The sequence below is a fragment of the Balaenoptera musculus genome, chromosome 1 (genome assembly GCF_009873245.2).
Source record: "Balaenoptera musculus isolate JJ_BM4_2016_0621 chromosome 1, mBalMus1.pri.v3, whole genome shotgun sequence".
Lineage (NCBI taxonomy): Eukaryota > Metazoa > Chordata > Mammalia > Artiodactyla > Balaenopteridae > Balaenoptera > Balaenoptera musculus.
The window spans coordinates 115586370-115602524 of NC_045785.1; the positions used below are offsets into that span (position 1 = coordinate 115586370).

At 38.1% G+C, this 16155-nt stretch overlaps 1 protein-coding gene across 1 annotated transcript in view; it reads right to left on the minus strand.

The window, feature by feature from the left end:
* Window positions 1-16155, minus strand: part of SPTA1 (spectrin alpha, erythrocytic 1) — a 64784-nt gene that overhangs the window by 6498 nt on the left and 42131 nt on the right. Inside the window, exons 30-44 of the mRNA XM_036865899.1 lie at window positions 15860-15963; window positions 15257-15419; window positions 14863-14994; window positions 14212-14349; window positions 13922-14026; window positions 12656-12864; window positions 11344-11464; window positions 10625-10746; window positions 10000-10132; window positions 9384-9486; window positions 8454-8621; window positions 7778-7854; window positions 4668-4877; window positions 2013-2309; window positions 1072-1184 (exon numbers count right to left, since the gene is read on the minus strand). Of these exons, the coding sequence (XP_036721794.1) occupies window positions 1072-1184; window positions 2013-2309; window positions 4668-4877; window positions 7778-7854; window positions 8454-8621; window positions 9384-9486; window positions 10000-10132; window positions 10625-10746; window positions 11344-11464; window positions 12656-12864; window positions 13922-14026; window positions 14212-14349; window positions 14863-14994; window positions 15257-15419; window positions 15860-15963 (2195 nt within the window). The remainder of the gene's footprint in view (window positions 1-1071; window positions 1185-2012; window positions 2310-4667; window positions 4878-7777; window positions 7855-8453; window positions 8622-9383; window positions 9487-9999; window positions 10133-10624; window positions 10747-11343; window positions 11465-12655; window positions 12865-13921; window positions 14027-14211; window positions 14350-14862; window positions 14995-15256; window positions 15420-15859; window positions 15964-16155) is intronic.

The following is a 16155-nucleotide window of genomic DNA, read 5'->3' on the forward strand; positions in this document are numbered from 1 at the left end:
GATTTATGATACATTCTAAATCCTTTGTACCTAGAAAGTATGAACTTGTTCCACCCACTGTCCCCAAAGTGTCCCCCACACTGAGAAGCTCAGAGCCTTCTGTGCATCTCTTTACTTTAGGATGAAGGGCTCAGGTGTCAGGTGATATGCTCAGTGTTGGGCACCTGCTGCCAGGGGAGGAGGGACCAAAACCAGAGGCAAAGGAGGGTGAGCTGTGTATCCTCTGCTTTCTGTCAGGTGTTTTATTTAGCCATGATACAGAATTTCTTTTTGTTCATTGTCTGATTTATCCTTGTCAATGTGTTTGTAGGAACAGTAGCATGGATTGTCTAAACCAACACTTTAACTCCACAATGCTGACCCACCTGCTGAATACAGTTTACCAACTTTGACCATTTACTCATTTCTTATACCTTCTAAGTTTCCTCTTTTCCAGGTCATTTGCCCCAGAAGATGTGACAAATGTTATTCTCATGTATAGAACATTTTGCATTTAATAAAAGCAATTAGTATATATTATCTCACTTGATTCTCTTCACAGTTTTAGTAGTCAAGCAACATAATAATTTCCTATGAAGTATTCACAGTGTACTCTGCTCTGGCTGTGCCAATAAATACATATGTGACCTTGATCAAGTCAAGTTATCTACTGGACTTCTTTCCACATTTGGAAACAGTGGTAATAGGATCAGCTCTGTACACTTTTCAAGGTTGCTCTGAAAGTTGAGATAATGGATCATAGAAATACTTTGTAAAGTACAAGGGGAAGGCAAACATAAGGGACTGCTATTATTTTTAGACTGTAATTATAGGCAAGAGGGAAAAAAAGTGAGAGTATCTAGGAGAGAATACAGAATGGGCAACGAGATGAAATTCTCATTTCTCAATTTTGCAATGATTGATTTAGAGTACAGTCGATTCCAAATACAAAGCACAGACAGGATATGGTGATTTTAGGACAGCATAAATACTGTAAGAGTTCCCCTTCCTTCCTATAGTTATGTATTTCATCCCTATAGTAAATGGAAAGTATAGCATAGGGATCATGAGTTTGGGGGTATCACAGCACACCTGGTCTGCACGATCCAATCAAGGAAGGAACTGGCATTCTGTTCAAATTCTTGGCACATCTCAAAGTTCTTGACCTGTCTTGCCTCTTCCTTTTCCAGCTCCTGCTCTCTTTCCTAAAACCCCAAATCACAGATAGTAATGTGCACATTGCAGACCTTTCTTTGCAATAAAATAACTGTTTCTGAGGCTTACCTGCACATCTTCCTTCTTCCAAATCTCACCTATCTTCCAATACTATTGCCTGTGTGCTCACTTTTCTTCCAGCCCACCTCTTCTCATCTCAGAAATGTGAAAGAAGCTTATGCAACTTCCCATAACTACTTACAGGTGTTACCAAGCCCAGTAACAAATAAACTAGTAACAAAAGCAAATCTTTCCTCAACTCAATTTTTTTCCAGTTGAAATTTCATTTAAATGAACATAAAAGTAGCTTTAAAGGAAAAGATAATGAGTTGCCAAATGAAACTGGTGATTTTATAGTGAAATTTTTCTTTGTAAAATTTTAAAATACTTTCCATAGCTTCCGTAATGAGCATTACTATAGACAGACAAAAATTAAACACAAACACATTAAAAAGGCACTTTTGGAGATGTGTATAAAATAGAGAATGCCTTGGAGTATATACACTGTAAAGATATATACAAACCTCATGGACTTCTCATAACCTATTTTTAGAGCCATCTCCTGGAGCTCGTGCTTGCTTCCTTGAATCACCACTCAACACCCAGATGCTTGAGACTCTAACCTATAGGGCATAGGGCTATGCCTGTTGTGAACATATTTCCAAATTTTTTCTTAGATTGTCTCAGTGCATGACCGCTGTCCCAATATAATTATTAATAGTGTTTCTTTCTTTCTCAAAAGTCCCCAAACTTGGATAATATATCAAGTGAGCATGCTCACTATAGCTAGAGGAACTCTCTGCTCTGCCCCAACCTACCTTGATGATGTCAGATAGGTGATTCCAGATCCTTTCCAGCACCTCCACTGTTAACCAGGTATAGGGGCTAGATGACACATTTAAGGCCTTAATCTGCTGGTCTAGCTCTAGCAAGTAGTTGAAGTCTCCTTGGGCCCTTGCCAAGGAGGCCAAAAAGCTCTCATGGTCCTTCTGCAGCTGCCGAATTGCATCCAGTGAGACACAGCGCACAGGCTCTGACAGATCCTCCTCAGCATTCTCACACCAGTTGTTGAAAGCTGAAGCCTTGTGTGCAAATTCCATGAATAGATCCTCGGCCTATAGAGGGAAAAAAAAGACACCTCCATCTTTTCTGATAAAGCTCGTCAGCAGAAAAGAAGACTGAGGATAATAAAAATGAAAGTCTTCAAGTATTTTCAGGGCCAACACTCAAAGAGGGCAGAACTAAAACCAATGGAGACCATGTGATCAGATGGATGGACATGAAAGTTCAAGGTACAAGCCCTGATCCTAGCATTTTCTCTTTTTCTTCCAACACTTACAAATGAAGTTGGATGACTTCTAGGATTATATTAGCTATAAGATTCCAAAAGTGGCAAGGGTAGATTTCAATGATAAGATTTCATGATTTCTTGTTCTGACGTCTGTGTTCCAAGTCTACTTGGTACATAGTAAACATGCACAAATAAATGTTAAATGAATGAATGGATAATTGATTGAATAAAAAATATCATTTGTGGGATAAGCATTTCTTCTTTCTCTCCTCTGATCTTCTGCAGACCACACTTCTTTGATGTCTCTTTGCATATAATGAGTTCTCATCCTACCTTCCTTCTAAACCTTGTTCAGGGCTCATCTCATGCCTGAATCCCCCGCTTAAACCCATTTCCTACCCTCTAACCTGTATCCTTATCCATGCAATACTCTTTGGAGTTATTCATATGCTCTGAATGACTTTGAATTTCTAAATGAGAGAAATAGCATGGATTATCCCAAACAGTAGGTAATAGAAACGTTTTAGATTTAAAATACATCACATAGGGACTTCCCTGTTGGCTCGGTGGTTAAGAATCTCCCTGTCAATGCAGGGGACACGGGTTTGAGCCCTGGTCCGGGAAGATCCCACATGCTGCAGAGCAACTAAGCCAATGTGCCGCAACTACTGAGCCTGCACTCTAGAGCCTGCGAGCCACAACCACTGAAGCCCATGCACCTAGAACCCGTGCTCCACAACAAGAGAAGCCACCGCAATGAGAAACCCGTGCACCGCAACAAAGAGTAGCCCCCACTCGCCGCAACTAGAGAAAGCCCGCACGCAGCAACGAAGACCCAACGCAGCCAAAAATAAATAAATAAATAAATTTATAACAAAAAAATGAAATAAAATACATCATATAGTTTGGGTAAGCAGATTGTACTTTCAAAGAGATTTATGTTATACAGATATGAGAATCAGTTTTCATCTCCAAACATAGGAGTTGAAGAGGAGATAATTGACCCAAATGGAAGGAGATTACAAAGGTATTACACCATTACACTTTCTCTGTATTCATTTCAGCAATCTATACACTAAAATAGACTAAACACAGAGAAAACTAATATTGCCCCTACCCAAGAAGGACATGAAAACCTATAAATAATGCCATATTATTTTCATAATATTATGTATCAACTGAAGATTTTACAAAGATTTTAAAATCATAAAATAAAATAACAAAACTCTTTGCAGTTTGAAAATTAAGTAAAATAGAATCAGAACGTGAAGTATCTTCTTATGTAGAATGTGTGTATGTACATGTATGTGTGTGTGTGTATATATAGATATGGATATGCAGTTGCCCATTAATTGCTTTAAATTTTCACTTAAGATTAATTTCTGTAGGTTCCATGTCCTTCAATAGAGTAGAAGTTAGTTAAGGGTCTGATTTTTTATTTGTGTGTTTTCTGATTCCTGTAACTCCCTACCTTAACTTGTTGCCAAATACAATACTTCTTATGGTCTAGAAATACTCAGTAATTTCACTGATCATCTTGACTTCCTTTTACTATTAATATTTTTATCATCAACATCCAATACCTTAGCAGCCACCACTAGAAAGAACATTTTAATAACTTATATCCATATAGAACTTGGTGGTTTATATTGCATTTTCAGATCTATTATTTCTTTTAATAGTAATAACATAGAACCAGATATGATGGTGATATTACCCTATTTTATAGATAAAGAAATCAAGGTTCAGAAATGTTAAGTGACACATGCAAGGTCTCCCAGCTAGGAAAGATGAGAACATAAGTTATACTTGTCTAATATTCCTTTTATATGAGTTAGAAAAAAAGACAAGGACAACTTTGACTCCTACATGCCAGTATTAGTTCTTCCATACAGTAAGATGTTCTATCGCTTGTCTCACCTACCTGTTTCCATTATATGCACCTGGCTTCCATCATAAGTCAGCTGGATAACTGATAAATCAGTCAAAAAAATACTCCCTATCAATCTAAAAAAATGAATTGCTTCTTGCTCATAAAAATGTCTTCCTGATTCTTTGCAATGTACTCACTTAAATGTCTATAGTATTCAAACACGGTTTCCAGTATCTATTTCTGGATTTCATGGCTAAAGTACAGATAATCTAGGACTGATGGTGGTTCATCATTTTTTTTTTTTTTTACCTTCTGTAGGGGCAGCTGTTTTTCCAGCAATTCCTGTCTGTGGGCTTCAGAAGCTTCCAGCAGCTGTTCCCAGAGCCTCAGCAGAGCAGCATGGCGCTCCTTAATGGCTTCGGTCTGGCTGTGCTCAGCAGCCACCAGTTGGTCCTTCAGGTCAGTTATCTCAGACAGTCTCTCTTGCTGGAAGCTCTGCAGACTGGCATGCAGTGTGTCCTGAGAAAGACCCATAGAGAAGCTGTGAACAGAAAAATAATGCAGATTCCAAGGGGTCATTCATACCTGGGTTCCACCAGATTGGACCTACACAAGAGTTTAGAGTGATGCCCAAGGAAAAGGAAATAGGATTTAGAGACTTTCGTAAACATTTGGGATTGGAATTATAGTTAAATTCCAGTGTTTTAAAATTGGATTTTAGATTAGGTACAAAATTAATATTAAGGGAGTATTGGAGCATGATGTGATATTCCAAATTTTTCCAAATCAAAACTAAATCCTTCTTAAGGCTCACATTCTAAGACTCTTTTATATCACTTATTAGATTTGACATTCTAATTAGCAGTAGTGCACTACTAGAAATCGTGGAAGTATGCAAACTAACAAAAGACCTTATACAGGTGCCAGTTATACAAATGATTGTGTGTGTTTTCGTGTGTGTGTGCAAATGATATCAGAATCACAAAATTCAGGATGTTCCACTTCCAGCTTTAACAGGGTGGTATGTATTTGACCAACTCTCCCTTTGAGAACAACTTTTAATGCTGGATAAAAGTACAAAAAATCAGCTGTTTGAAAGGGATCAGAATGCAACTCAGGTAGCTATAACTTGAGGGATCAAAATTCCAGGGAGAAGGAAATAGTAGCAAACTAAGAGTAATACTCTCTATCACTTTTCCCTTTGAAGTATAAGCTGTACAGGGTGAGGTAGTGGAGGAAGCAGATGCTCAGATCTTATGATCATCTCATGGAACTAAAGGAACAAAAATTGGAGTTCTGGGAAACTGGGTCATCCACGGTTTGAGGAAATCATGAAAAGGGAGCTGCAGAAAAGGAGGCTCAATAATCTCCCTGTATGTCCCCCTCAGGGTATTTATAGATTCCTAAACACAAGTCCTAGAAGTCAAGCAGAAAACAGCAGCTAAGAATGTAAAATCTAAAGAATCTAAAGTCTAAAGAATCTAAAATCTAAGAGTTTTCTGCAGTCACACAGTGCTGAGATCAGGACACATCAAGTAGGAGCAGACTTAGTGAAAGAGGTTTAGTTGAAACCTCTAAAGGCCCTAGGTTTAAGAGCAAACTAAAAAAGGCTAGTCCTCAGGAAAACTGAAATCACATCTTGAATCATTACTGAAAAAAGTGGGGTTGCATAGGGGATAGAGTAGGGGAGGTGTTAAATTATAGCTTTAAATAAAACTCATGAATTAATTACTTTAAATGTAAATGGATTCACTACTCCATTAAAATCATCAATAGATAATAAATCAATACTCATCTATATGATATTTATAAAAGACACATCTAAGACATACAGACACTCTGCACTTCTATGTTCATTGCAACATTATTCACAGTAACCAAGATACGGAAGCAAGCTAAGTGCCCATCAACAGAACAATAGATAAAGAAGATATGTGATATACACATATGGAATATTATTCAGTCATGAGGAAGAAGGAAATTTTGCTGTTTGCAACAAATTGGATGAAACTTGAGGGCATTATGCTAAATGAAATAAGTGTCAGAGAGAAAGACAAATACTGTATAATGTTACTTACATGTGGAATCTAAAAAAGCCAAACTTAGAGAAACAGCCAAACTTAGAGTACATTGGTGGTTGCCAGGGGCTGGGAGGTAAGGGAAATGGGGAGAAATTGGTCAAAGGGAACAAACTTCCATTTATAAGATTAACAAGTGCTGGAGAGCTAATGCATAGCATGGTTATTATACCTAATATTTCTGTATTATGTACTTTAAAGTTGCTAAGAGAGTAGATCTTAAATGTTCTCACCTTAAAAAAGAAATGGTAATTATGTCACAGGATGAAGGTGTTAGCTAATGCTACAGTGGTAACCATTTTGCAATTTATAAATGTACCAAGTCAACAACAAAAATAAGAAATATAAAGGCATAAAAATATTTTTTAAAGGGTTGGAAATAGATATATATTGCAAACAGTAAACAAAAGAAAATTGGTATAGTATACTAATATATGAAAAAAAATTTAAGAAGTGTTAAAAAAAAGTGTCATTGGAGAGAAAGAGAAACTTTTCATAATTAAAAGAATCAATTCATCAAGATTATTTCATAATTCTAAATGTCAACACAACTTTTAACCTAGCTTTAAAATATATAAAAATAAAATATTTAAACAACATAAGTAACAAAATCTGATAGGTAATATACATTATTGCAAAATACACATTCTTTTCAATTGTACAAAGACTATTCACTAAAAGAGACCATTTGTTGGATATAGACCTCCTAAAATAATATAGATTGTATTTTTAAAGTACAGTTAAATAAAACAGATATAAATGTCAAAAAAGATAATTAGAAAATTCCCAAATATTTGGAAATTAAGCAATAAATGACAGAATAACCAATGGGTCAAAAAAGAAATTAAGTTAGAAATAACAGAACATTTTTAATTGAATGATAACAAAAATAGCATATGAAATTTGTGAGATGCAGCTAAGGGTTTACTTAGAGGAAAATGTATATCCTCAAATCACTATATTAGAAAAGAAGAATGGTTAAGTATTTAACAACCTCAATATCTATCTTAAAATTTAAAAAACTCAAGTAATATCAAAGGAAGTTAAAAAATAATAAAGATATAAAAAGATATTAATGGACTATAGTACAAAGATACAACAGAGAAAAATTATATAGCCAAAAGTTGGTTCTCTAATAAAAATGAACACCTACTGGCAAGACTGATGAGAGAGAGAAAACTAGCAAATTATCTCTATCACGAAGGAAAGGGGAACAATATTACAGGTCCTACAGACAGTAAAACCACAAATTTAGGAATGAAATAATCCTCTGTGAAGCTTCTGTGTGATGTGGGTCTTGGACTTCATGGGCATCTATCAACAAGGCAACCCTGCTCTCACCTGCTTTGCCAGGAGAGTGAGGAAGGCAGCGAGGTCTGCGCCATTGCCATTGGTCTTCAGGCTTGTTTCTTTCTCAGCTGAAGAGCAAAGATAATTAATAAGAAGGGAAATAGAGTTGGTCTTGTATCAGCCTTGGTAAAGAGAAAAGGAATATTTACTATAGGCCACAAGAGAGCCTCCTGACTCTCAAAACAGATGATTCATTGGAATATGGGGGGTGTAGGGTCCAGTGAATTGTTTTTCTAGACTTATGCAGGATAAAACTGACTGAAACCGAGCTGGAGCCAAGAGGACTTCTGAATGTTTCATAAGGAAAACTGCAGACTAGACATAAATTATAAGTAAATCAAGCACACAGTTTATTGCCTAGAATGTTTTGCCATGGCCCTATCTTGCTGAATATCACATGTGAAATCACCAGTTTCCAAAAAAGATGTTCTCTGGAATTATAGTACTTAGTTATCCCCTCAGCATGTGTCTCTGTGTGTTTGTGTGTGTGTGGGCATGTGTGTGTTTGCACATGTGTGAGTGTAATTGTAATTGTGTCCAGACGGAATAGGAGTAATGAAGGGAGCATCTTTCTTCCCATGGTAAGCAACAGAGCCCCAGGATCCATTCTATAAATGGAATTGTCAGCGTTTCTCAAACCTAAGACTCTGGCCCTCACATGTCGTACCTATCCAGGCCTCAACCACATCAGCCTTCCAGATGAACTGCTGAAAGTCATAATCATCTTCCAGTTGTAACTTCCAAGCAGCCATTGCCTTGGCCAGAGAAGGGGCCTTCTCTTTTAGAGCCTCTATCTTGGTAGAAATCTTCTCTTTATGCTGACTTTCCTCCTGTAACACCAAGGTCGAAAGGAGGAGAGACAGATATACTGATGAGTGTCCAGGGACAGAAATGTGAATTCTTTAGTACTATTAAAAAGCTCTCATCTCTCCCATTCCAAATATATAGCTACTCTCTTCTAGGTCTAGTGAAATTATTCTATTATTCACCTATAATAGAATAATATCTATTCCGCCCAGATGATTATTTCTACCCCAGCATTTGGACAATCTTCTCATGTTTGTCCATATAAGTGTGATCTTCTTAGTTGGCATAAGCATCTCGAAGGTACAGAGTCATCTTTGTTTAGGATTCTTTTGTATTCTTTAGGATTCAGCATTTAGATCACTAAGCCTCTGTTAAAACAGGCAGCTAAACAAAACAATAGTTCTCAAATCACAAAGAGGTTTCAGTGGGGTCCTCATCTCTAGAGGCATGCAAAGAAATTTCTTCACATTCTTACAATACTCTATGACCAAAGCAAGTCACGTATAAGATATTTTTAAAGGCCATATTCTGCAGAGGATAAGAGTAAGAGTGTCAACAAATGATTTTTCAAAAACTCTAAAAAGTGTACCTATAAGAACTTGAAAAAAATCTTCCAGAAAACAGAAATTGAATAAATAATTATTTACTGAAACAATAACAACAATAACAAAAAAGCAGCTTAGAAGAGATTATCAAAGTTCTATGTATGATTTTAGCACTGCTCATGATTCTACATTTGGGCCAATCCCTTTTTGAAAATCCTTTTTTGACCCAGAACCCCTAGCGCAGCTCACCTTGCTCAGGATGTCTTCTCCTTGAGCACACACATTTTGCACTCGGATCTCATGGACAGCGAAGTCATTCTCCAAAGCTTCGAGTTTCTTTAACAAGCTCTGTGTAAATGAGTCAGTGAGAATCAAAACTTCCAAGACTAGACAATCTATCCCACTCACATTCTGATTCCCTTTGATGCCATTCACCAGGGATGATTCAACTAAATTGGCAGACTAGATGAGTGTCCACTTACTCCTGCATAGCTCCACTAAATTCCTCTCCCCAAACTCTTCACTTGCCAGAAAGGCAATCTTACCAGAAAAAGAGCCAAAGGAATACAAGTGACATTGTTTCTAACTTACCATGTGACCTTAGACTTTTCTGGATTTGGGAATGAGTGTTGATCAAGGTAATACATAAGGATTTCTTCACATTGAAATTTACATAATTCTAGGAAACATTCCATCTAGCAGAAAAATATTAAGTATCAAGAACATCGTGTACTAAGAACTGACCTGAAAGTTTTCTTCCACCAGAAGAAAGATTCTAATTTTACAGGTGAAAATGTTGACTACTTAAGAAAAGATTCAAATTGAAGAGAAGAAAATTGATCCATTCAGCCTGTTACTCACCTGAGTAGCAGCCAAAGTGTCTCCAGAATCCCCTCGGGTAACCATAACTTCCTTTTCACTGATCCAAGCTTCCTCCTCCTCAGCATTCTCCATGAATTCCAAGTATTCTAGGGACTCTCCCAACCGAATCCCTCTGTAAGAGGAAAGTAAATCCCAAAAGATAAGAAAAAACTAGTAAGCAGTGGGAATGTAGCAGAGTGGAACTATCTTGTAAGATTTTAATTGGCTATAGGACTATATGGTTATAAGGAAGAAAAATATCCCATCATTCTTTTATTACTAAGCACTGCGTGTAATGTTAAGACTGGGGAGATGTATAAAGTAAAACGGGGATGTGAGGGACAATGTGGTATGAAGAATAACACGTATAGGGTGACAATGATAAAAGACAGCTGCAAGTAAGCACAAGAGTAGAGGTATATTCAGAACACAGAGGCAGTGTCATTTCTGCCTGGGGTACATGGGGAAAGCTTCATGGAAGACTTGGCATTTGAGCAGGCACTTAGAAATTAGACAGAGATTGGTAGCTGGGGAGAAATGCTGAGCAAGCACTCAAGTATCTTCTCAATACCAACCCAATACCTGCAATCCAAGAAGAGAATTGGGCCTCATAGCCCCAACTCACCGAGTCTTGGTCAACTCTTTGAGCTGGTTCCAGTGTTGAACAAACTGATCCAGCCTCTCCCGGATCTCCTCTCGCCCCACGGCAGCCTTGTCTCCCAGCCTCTCCGCCATATCCAGCACATTCTGAAGAACACACCCCCTCCATGTCACGTTACCCCACAACCTCTCCCCATTTATCCACAGTTTCCTGGCAAACTATCTAGCCCTTCACACCCTCTGGCTCATTTACAAACTGGAGGTACTCGAGGTGGTCCTGACAATCCTGGGAGAATGAAGAAAGCTGCATTAAGATCTAGCAAGCTAAACTTCACCAAGTATTCGAACAAATACCTTGATGTTTGAATGAGGCTACTTTCCAGGATCTGCTTTATGCATTATTCGTGGTCACAGGGTGACCCTGCTGCAAAGCCAAGACTCAAGGTTGCCCTCTTCATACAGCTCAGCTCAGGTACAGCTTTTCCAGATGTCCCAACCTGTAACCTAATTGTCAGCAATTGTGCCCTGGACTAAAAGTGCTCCTTCCACGGAAGAGCATGAGTTTCCATGCAGATTCTTCTATTCATGGAAGACAAAATGTGGAGGAGAACACTTGTGAACGCTACAACTAACTCTCTGTGTGACCTTGGCATGCCACCTTCACGTTTTGTAACCTCAACCTATTTATCCATAACATGGACTACTATTAGATTATCCCAGTCTTTTCAGGTTTCATATTCCTACCTGGATGGTGGGTTCATGTGCCACCAACTCCCCTTCTAGGCGTTTGTGCTTCTTCAGTAAGTTCTGAACCCCCTGCAGATCCCTCCCGTAATCCTGGGATCGCACTCGTACCAACTTCTCCCTAAGACCAAGGAAAAAACAAAAAATGCAGACTTTAGACATCTGACGTCATCCTAAAATGAAGGTTTTCTAAGAGTGTGTGTTTGGCTGGGGGTGGGGTGGGGGTAAATTCTGGAACACTGTGGTGTCATTAATCACAAAGTTAATTAGAGGCAGAGGCTTTCAGCAAAATATTTGACTTATGGCAATACAAATTAAAATAACATACTGATCTCTGCCATATGCATAGCCATAACAGCCTTCCCATTACTTCCTTTGCCTGTCTATGTGTGTATCTTCTCCTCTTTGCTCAAGAGCTTACAGTAATGTTTCTCTTTCAAAAAACGTGAAAATTAGAGACACACACACCTACATATATACATATACAAACATATATGCATATATGACCTTTGTTATTTTTGTCTATTAGTATCAGTAACTAATTTAGGTAGAATAGGTATAAAGAGGGACATTATAGGAATCATGGCCGTTGGATAGGTTCTGAGTGTAAAATGTTTGAATATCACCATGAAGCTTGGTAAAAGACTTTGTAGACAAGATTATATCATCTTACTAATTCTAAAAAGGTTCAAAAATGTCCTACTAGCTGCCCTATGCACATTTCTTTCCTCTAATTCATTGATTACAAGTAAGAATCAGCAGGTTTGTAGAAGAGGAACATGATGAGGCAGTGTGGAAGCAGGGCAAGTAATTTAATTTGCTAAGATTTTCCAATCATATTTTTTACAACAAAAGTAGAATTAGCAATAATACCATAGCAGCATAGCAGCATTTTATGCCAGTGTCAAGTTCAGTGGCATATTACAAGAGATACACAAGATACAGAAAGAATCACGACAATGATCTCATCAGTCCGGTAAGTTGTAAATGCTCAGCTCTCTCATTCAGAATGAGCATTACACATTCTATGAACTATCCAAAACAAATATATACAGTTTCTTAATTTTCTTCCCAGAATGTATGTGAACTGCTCCCCACTCCCTCCGTGCTTGTCTCCCTCTGCCTGCGTACAGTGAAAAAATTTGTGAAAAATAAAACCAATGTTCATTTTAGGCTAAGGCAGACATGAGTAAGAAGTAATGCAAACTGCAAGAAGCAACTATGTATTTCATTTCAGCATCAAATAAGAACATGTTTGGTGGGTTATCTATTTTCTTGGACTATCTATGCAACGTGAGCTGGCAGTACATACTCTATCCAGAATTCCTCATTGTCTAGGTCCTGGAAGAACTGGAACAAGGCATAGGCCTCTTTCAGTTTCTCATGGTGTTCAGCTGCCAGTTTCTGGACTTTCAGGAAGCGCTCATTGACATTATCCCTTTTCTCCACAATCTGGTCAGTATTGAAAGTCCCGCTGGAGATCAGATCTGCAGCCAACATATTCAGGTCCTCGAGTGCATCCTAGAAAGCCCAAGTGTCCTCAGTGAATAGTATAGTATAGATATTAAGTAGACCCTGGACTTTAACCACCACTAGTTCAAGTTCAAAGACTGGGTCAAATAGATCAATTTTGAAGATAATGAATTTGACCTTATGCTCTTTTAACTCAGATTGGATAAGTGCAAGACCAGAGGCAATATGGATAGCATGGCTACATTATTCGAACTATACATTTGGCCTTCTGATGTTTTCCCCTGTATTTTCTTCCTCTCCCCATATGGAAAATAAGACCTTGGTGAACAATGCTGTGTCTCCAAGCAGAACTATCTTTTCACAGTGCAGATTATGACACAGATTGATGGACTGAAATATTCAAGAAGAAGCTACTCTATTGGTAATATTCTTCAGCTGGTCCCACCCAGAACACAGCCTCCTTCTGTGTCTCTTTGCATTCTAAGTCTGCCCCTTAGTGATGTCACAGGGAATATCATCAAGTCCTGAAACTGAACTTAGAAAGCCTTTGACTTCTTGCCCTTTCTGTGGGTATCTGTGTTACCCAATAAAACCGATAATATAAAATGCTCTAGTGTGAAATGAACACCTGTCTGAATGTTTATTACAGCTCCCGGGACACATCTATGCTTGATATTAGGATACAACTGGAATGCTCCATAGAATTTTCATAGTGTATTTATAGTTCAACTCCACAGGCTGTGTCCCCTATTTTTTATTTTTTTCAGTAGTTCTGTAAAATAAGCTTCTATTTTCTCTCAAAGACCAGATCAGATATTCAGCTTTGGAAGAGAGTGAGTTTATATGCATAGGTCATTAAAAAGTAAACAAGATCATTTTTAGGATCTACTTCTTGGAGTCTTAGAATCTATTCAATATAATGTAATGAAAATAGGTTAATGGCTCTGAAGCCCATGGACTTGACCTGATTATAATGACTGATGGATGAGAACACTACGTTCAGTTTTGCAAGTCTATGTTCTCAAATGGACTCCGAAGACAGGAGAGAGAAAAGTCACAAACATTTCCATTCTGGCCAGAGGAGTGGGATTCCAACACTACTTACCTTTCGGGCCAACATCTCTGTTTCCAATAGCTGATGCTTCTTGAGCAAGTTTCCTGCTGAAGCCAAATCCCTGGCATGATCTTTCATGGACAGCAGTGTCTCTGCCTGGGAATGGAAGGATAAACAAATAAAGCTGCCAGACGCAAACTGTCTTTAAGGAGAACAAGATTAGCAACTACATCCCCAAACTTTTCCCAAGAAGAGTCAAGGAAATTGTTCATGCAAAAGTCTGTTTATCTGACAAGTATTTATTAAGCTCCCATGCCCACACCATTTCCAGGTATAATTACCTCTGAGAGCCAGAACTCAAAGTCCCGGATGCCTGTGTTGAACCTCTGCTGGCGACTAGCTTCGTTGAGCTTCTGTCCTTTGTCAATTGTTCTCTCAAACAAGTAGTCCCAGTTTTTCTCCAACTCTTCTACTTGACCCTAGCCTCCCAAAATTGAGTGGTCATTATGGTGTTTAGGGTCCTGTGACAACTTGAAAGGATAACGTAGGGAGGCTCTGGAGTTAGGGTCTAGTCAAAATCTGCCAGGACTGGAATCTTATATATTGATATTTTAAATCAGTTATGCTGGTTTAAATCTGGGAAAGCAACGGGAGGTGTTAGAAGAAATTTTGAATAAAGGGTCATGGGCTGATTACGGAGGCTGATGCCTAAATATCAAAGCTCTTAGTAGTAAGGATAGAAAATATAAGGCAAGCATGATAACACATAAGAATTAAGTCTAAAGCTTTCTTGGAGGTCAAGGTACTGAGAATGATGGGAGTGATAAGGTCTGAGCATCACTATTTTCCTCCTCCTTTGTGCAAAAATCAAAGGAAAGACAATTCACTATGAAACATATTCCATATCCCTACACATGGAAACATTGAAAGAGTATAAAAGATTTCTCTTCATGTGCCTCTGTAGCCCAAAACCCATTGTGAGCAGAACCTACCTTCATGGTCTCTTCATTGCCATCACATGCCCTCCTCTCAATCAGAGTGTTCCCCAAGGTGATGACTCCTTTCACCTGCTCAGCTCGGCCATAGACCTCATTTTCAAAGGTCTTGTGCTTCAGATATTTTCTCTGAAGGGAAAGCAGAAACTAAATTACCACCTAATTTAGGAAGCAAGATGAGATAAATTCTGTTTAAAAGGAAGAGTTAACATTTCTATCATAACCAAGGTGATGATAACTTCTGAAGAACTCACTCCACGTTAGACTCAGAAGTCCCTGAAGGCAGTGACAGTGCTCTGAACAGTAAGGAAGTGTTCAGTATCACAAGGTGACCATTCATCCAACAATCTGAGTATGTTGAAGTTTTCTAAGATTCTTATCTTGAACTTGCCTGAATGTTGGTGGGGTCTTTGTAGGATTCATCACAGGCTATGGGCAGCATCTCACTGATCCATTCTTCTTGGTCCTTGAGGTCATGGTAGAATTGTTTTAGGTCAGCATAGTCTCCAAGTTTCGTTCGCTCAGCAATCAGCTGTTCTTTGAGAGCGTTCCATCTGGAAATCAGGGCTAGATTACTCTCTGTCCTCTACCTTTCCACCAAGCTTTGATGCCATATTCATGAATCTTCTTATTTGCTTACCTACCCTTTCTCCTCTCATTATTTATATATTTATATGTCATATATATAACATAGTTATATATTATTTATTCATATATTTCCTTATATATTACATATTATTATATATTTATATGTTATATATAACACAGTCTCATTATTTTCAGATATGAAATAAAGTGATTAAGTCAGGTAATTTCTAAGGTAACTTCCAAGTCTTTCATTCTATGAGTCTAGATCAGAACATTTCCCAAATTTTCAAGATAGTTTTAGGCACTTAGAAATGAGAACTCAGTGTTACCACCATATTCAATGTTAACAAAGAGGCCACTTTGCTACATCTACCTATAACTCACAAAACAAGTGCTCAGGACTGACCTGTCTAGTACCCGTTGGCGCCGAGCAGCAATCTCTTCCTTGGCATAGTGGTCATCAGCTATGAGCTGCTCAGCAAAAAGTTCTAGTTCAGTGATCTTCTCTTCCTAGATAAAAGAAAGAGAAAAAACCCAGATGCACAGGAATTAGGCCCTTCATGCAATCCCAGACTCCCTCCTAGAAAAGGACGGTGATATCCTTTGTGGCTTCACAAAAGGAAACAAAACCAAAGCCAAAAGGTAAATGCCTTATGGGGAGGTGGATTTTAACTCAACAAGAGGAGAAACAATAATGATACA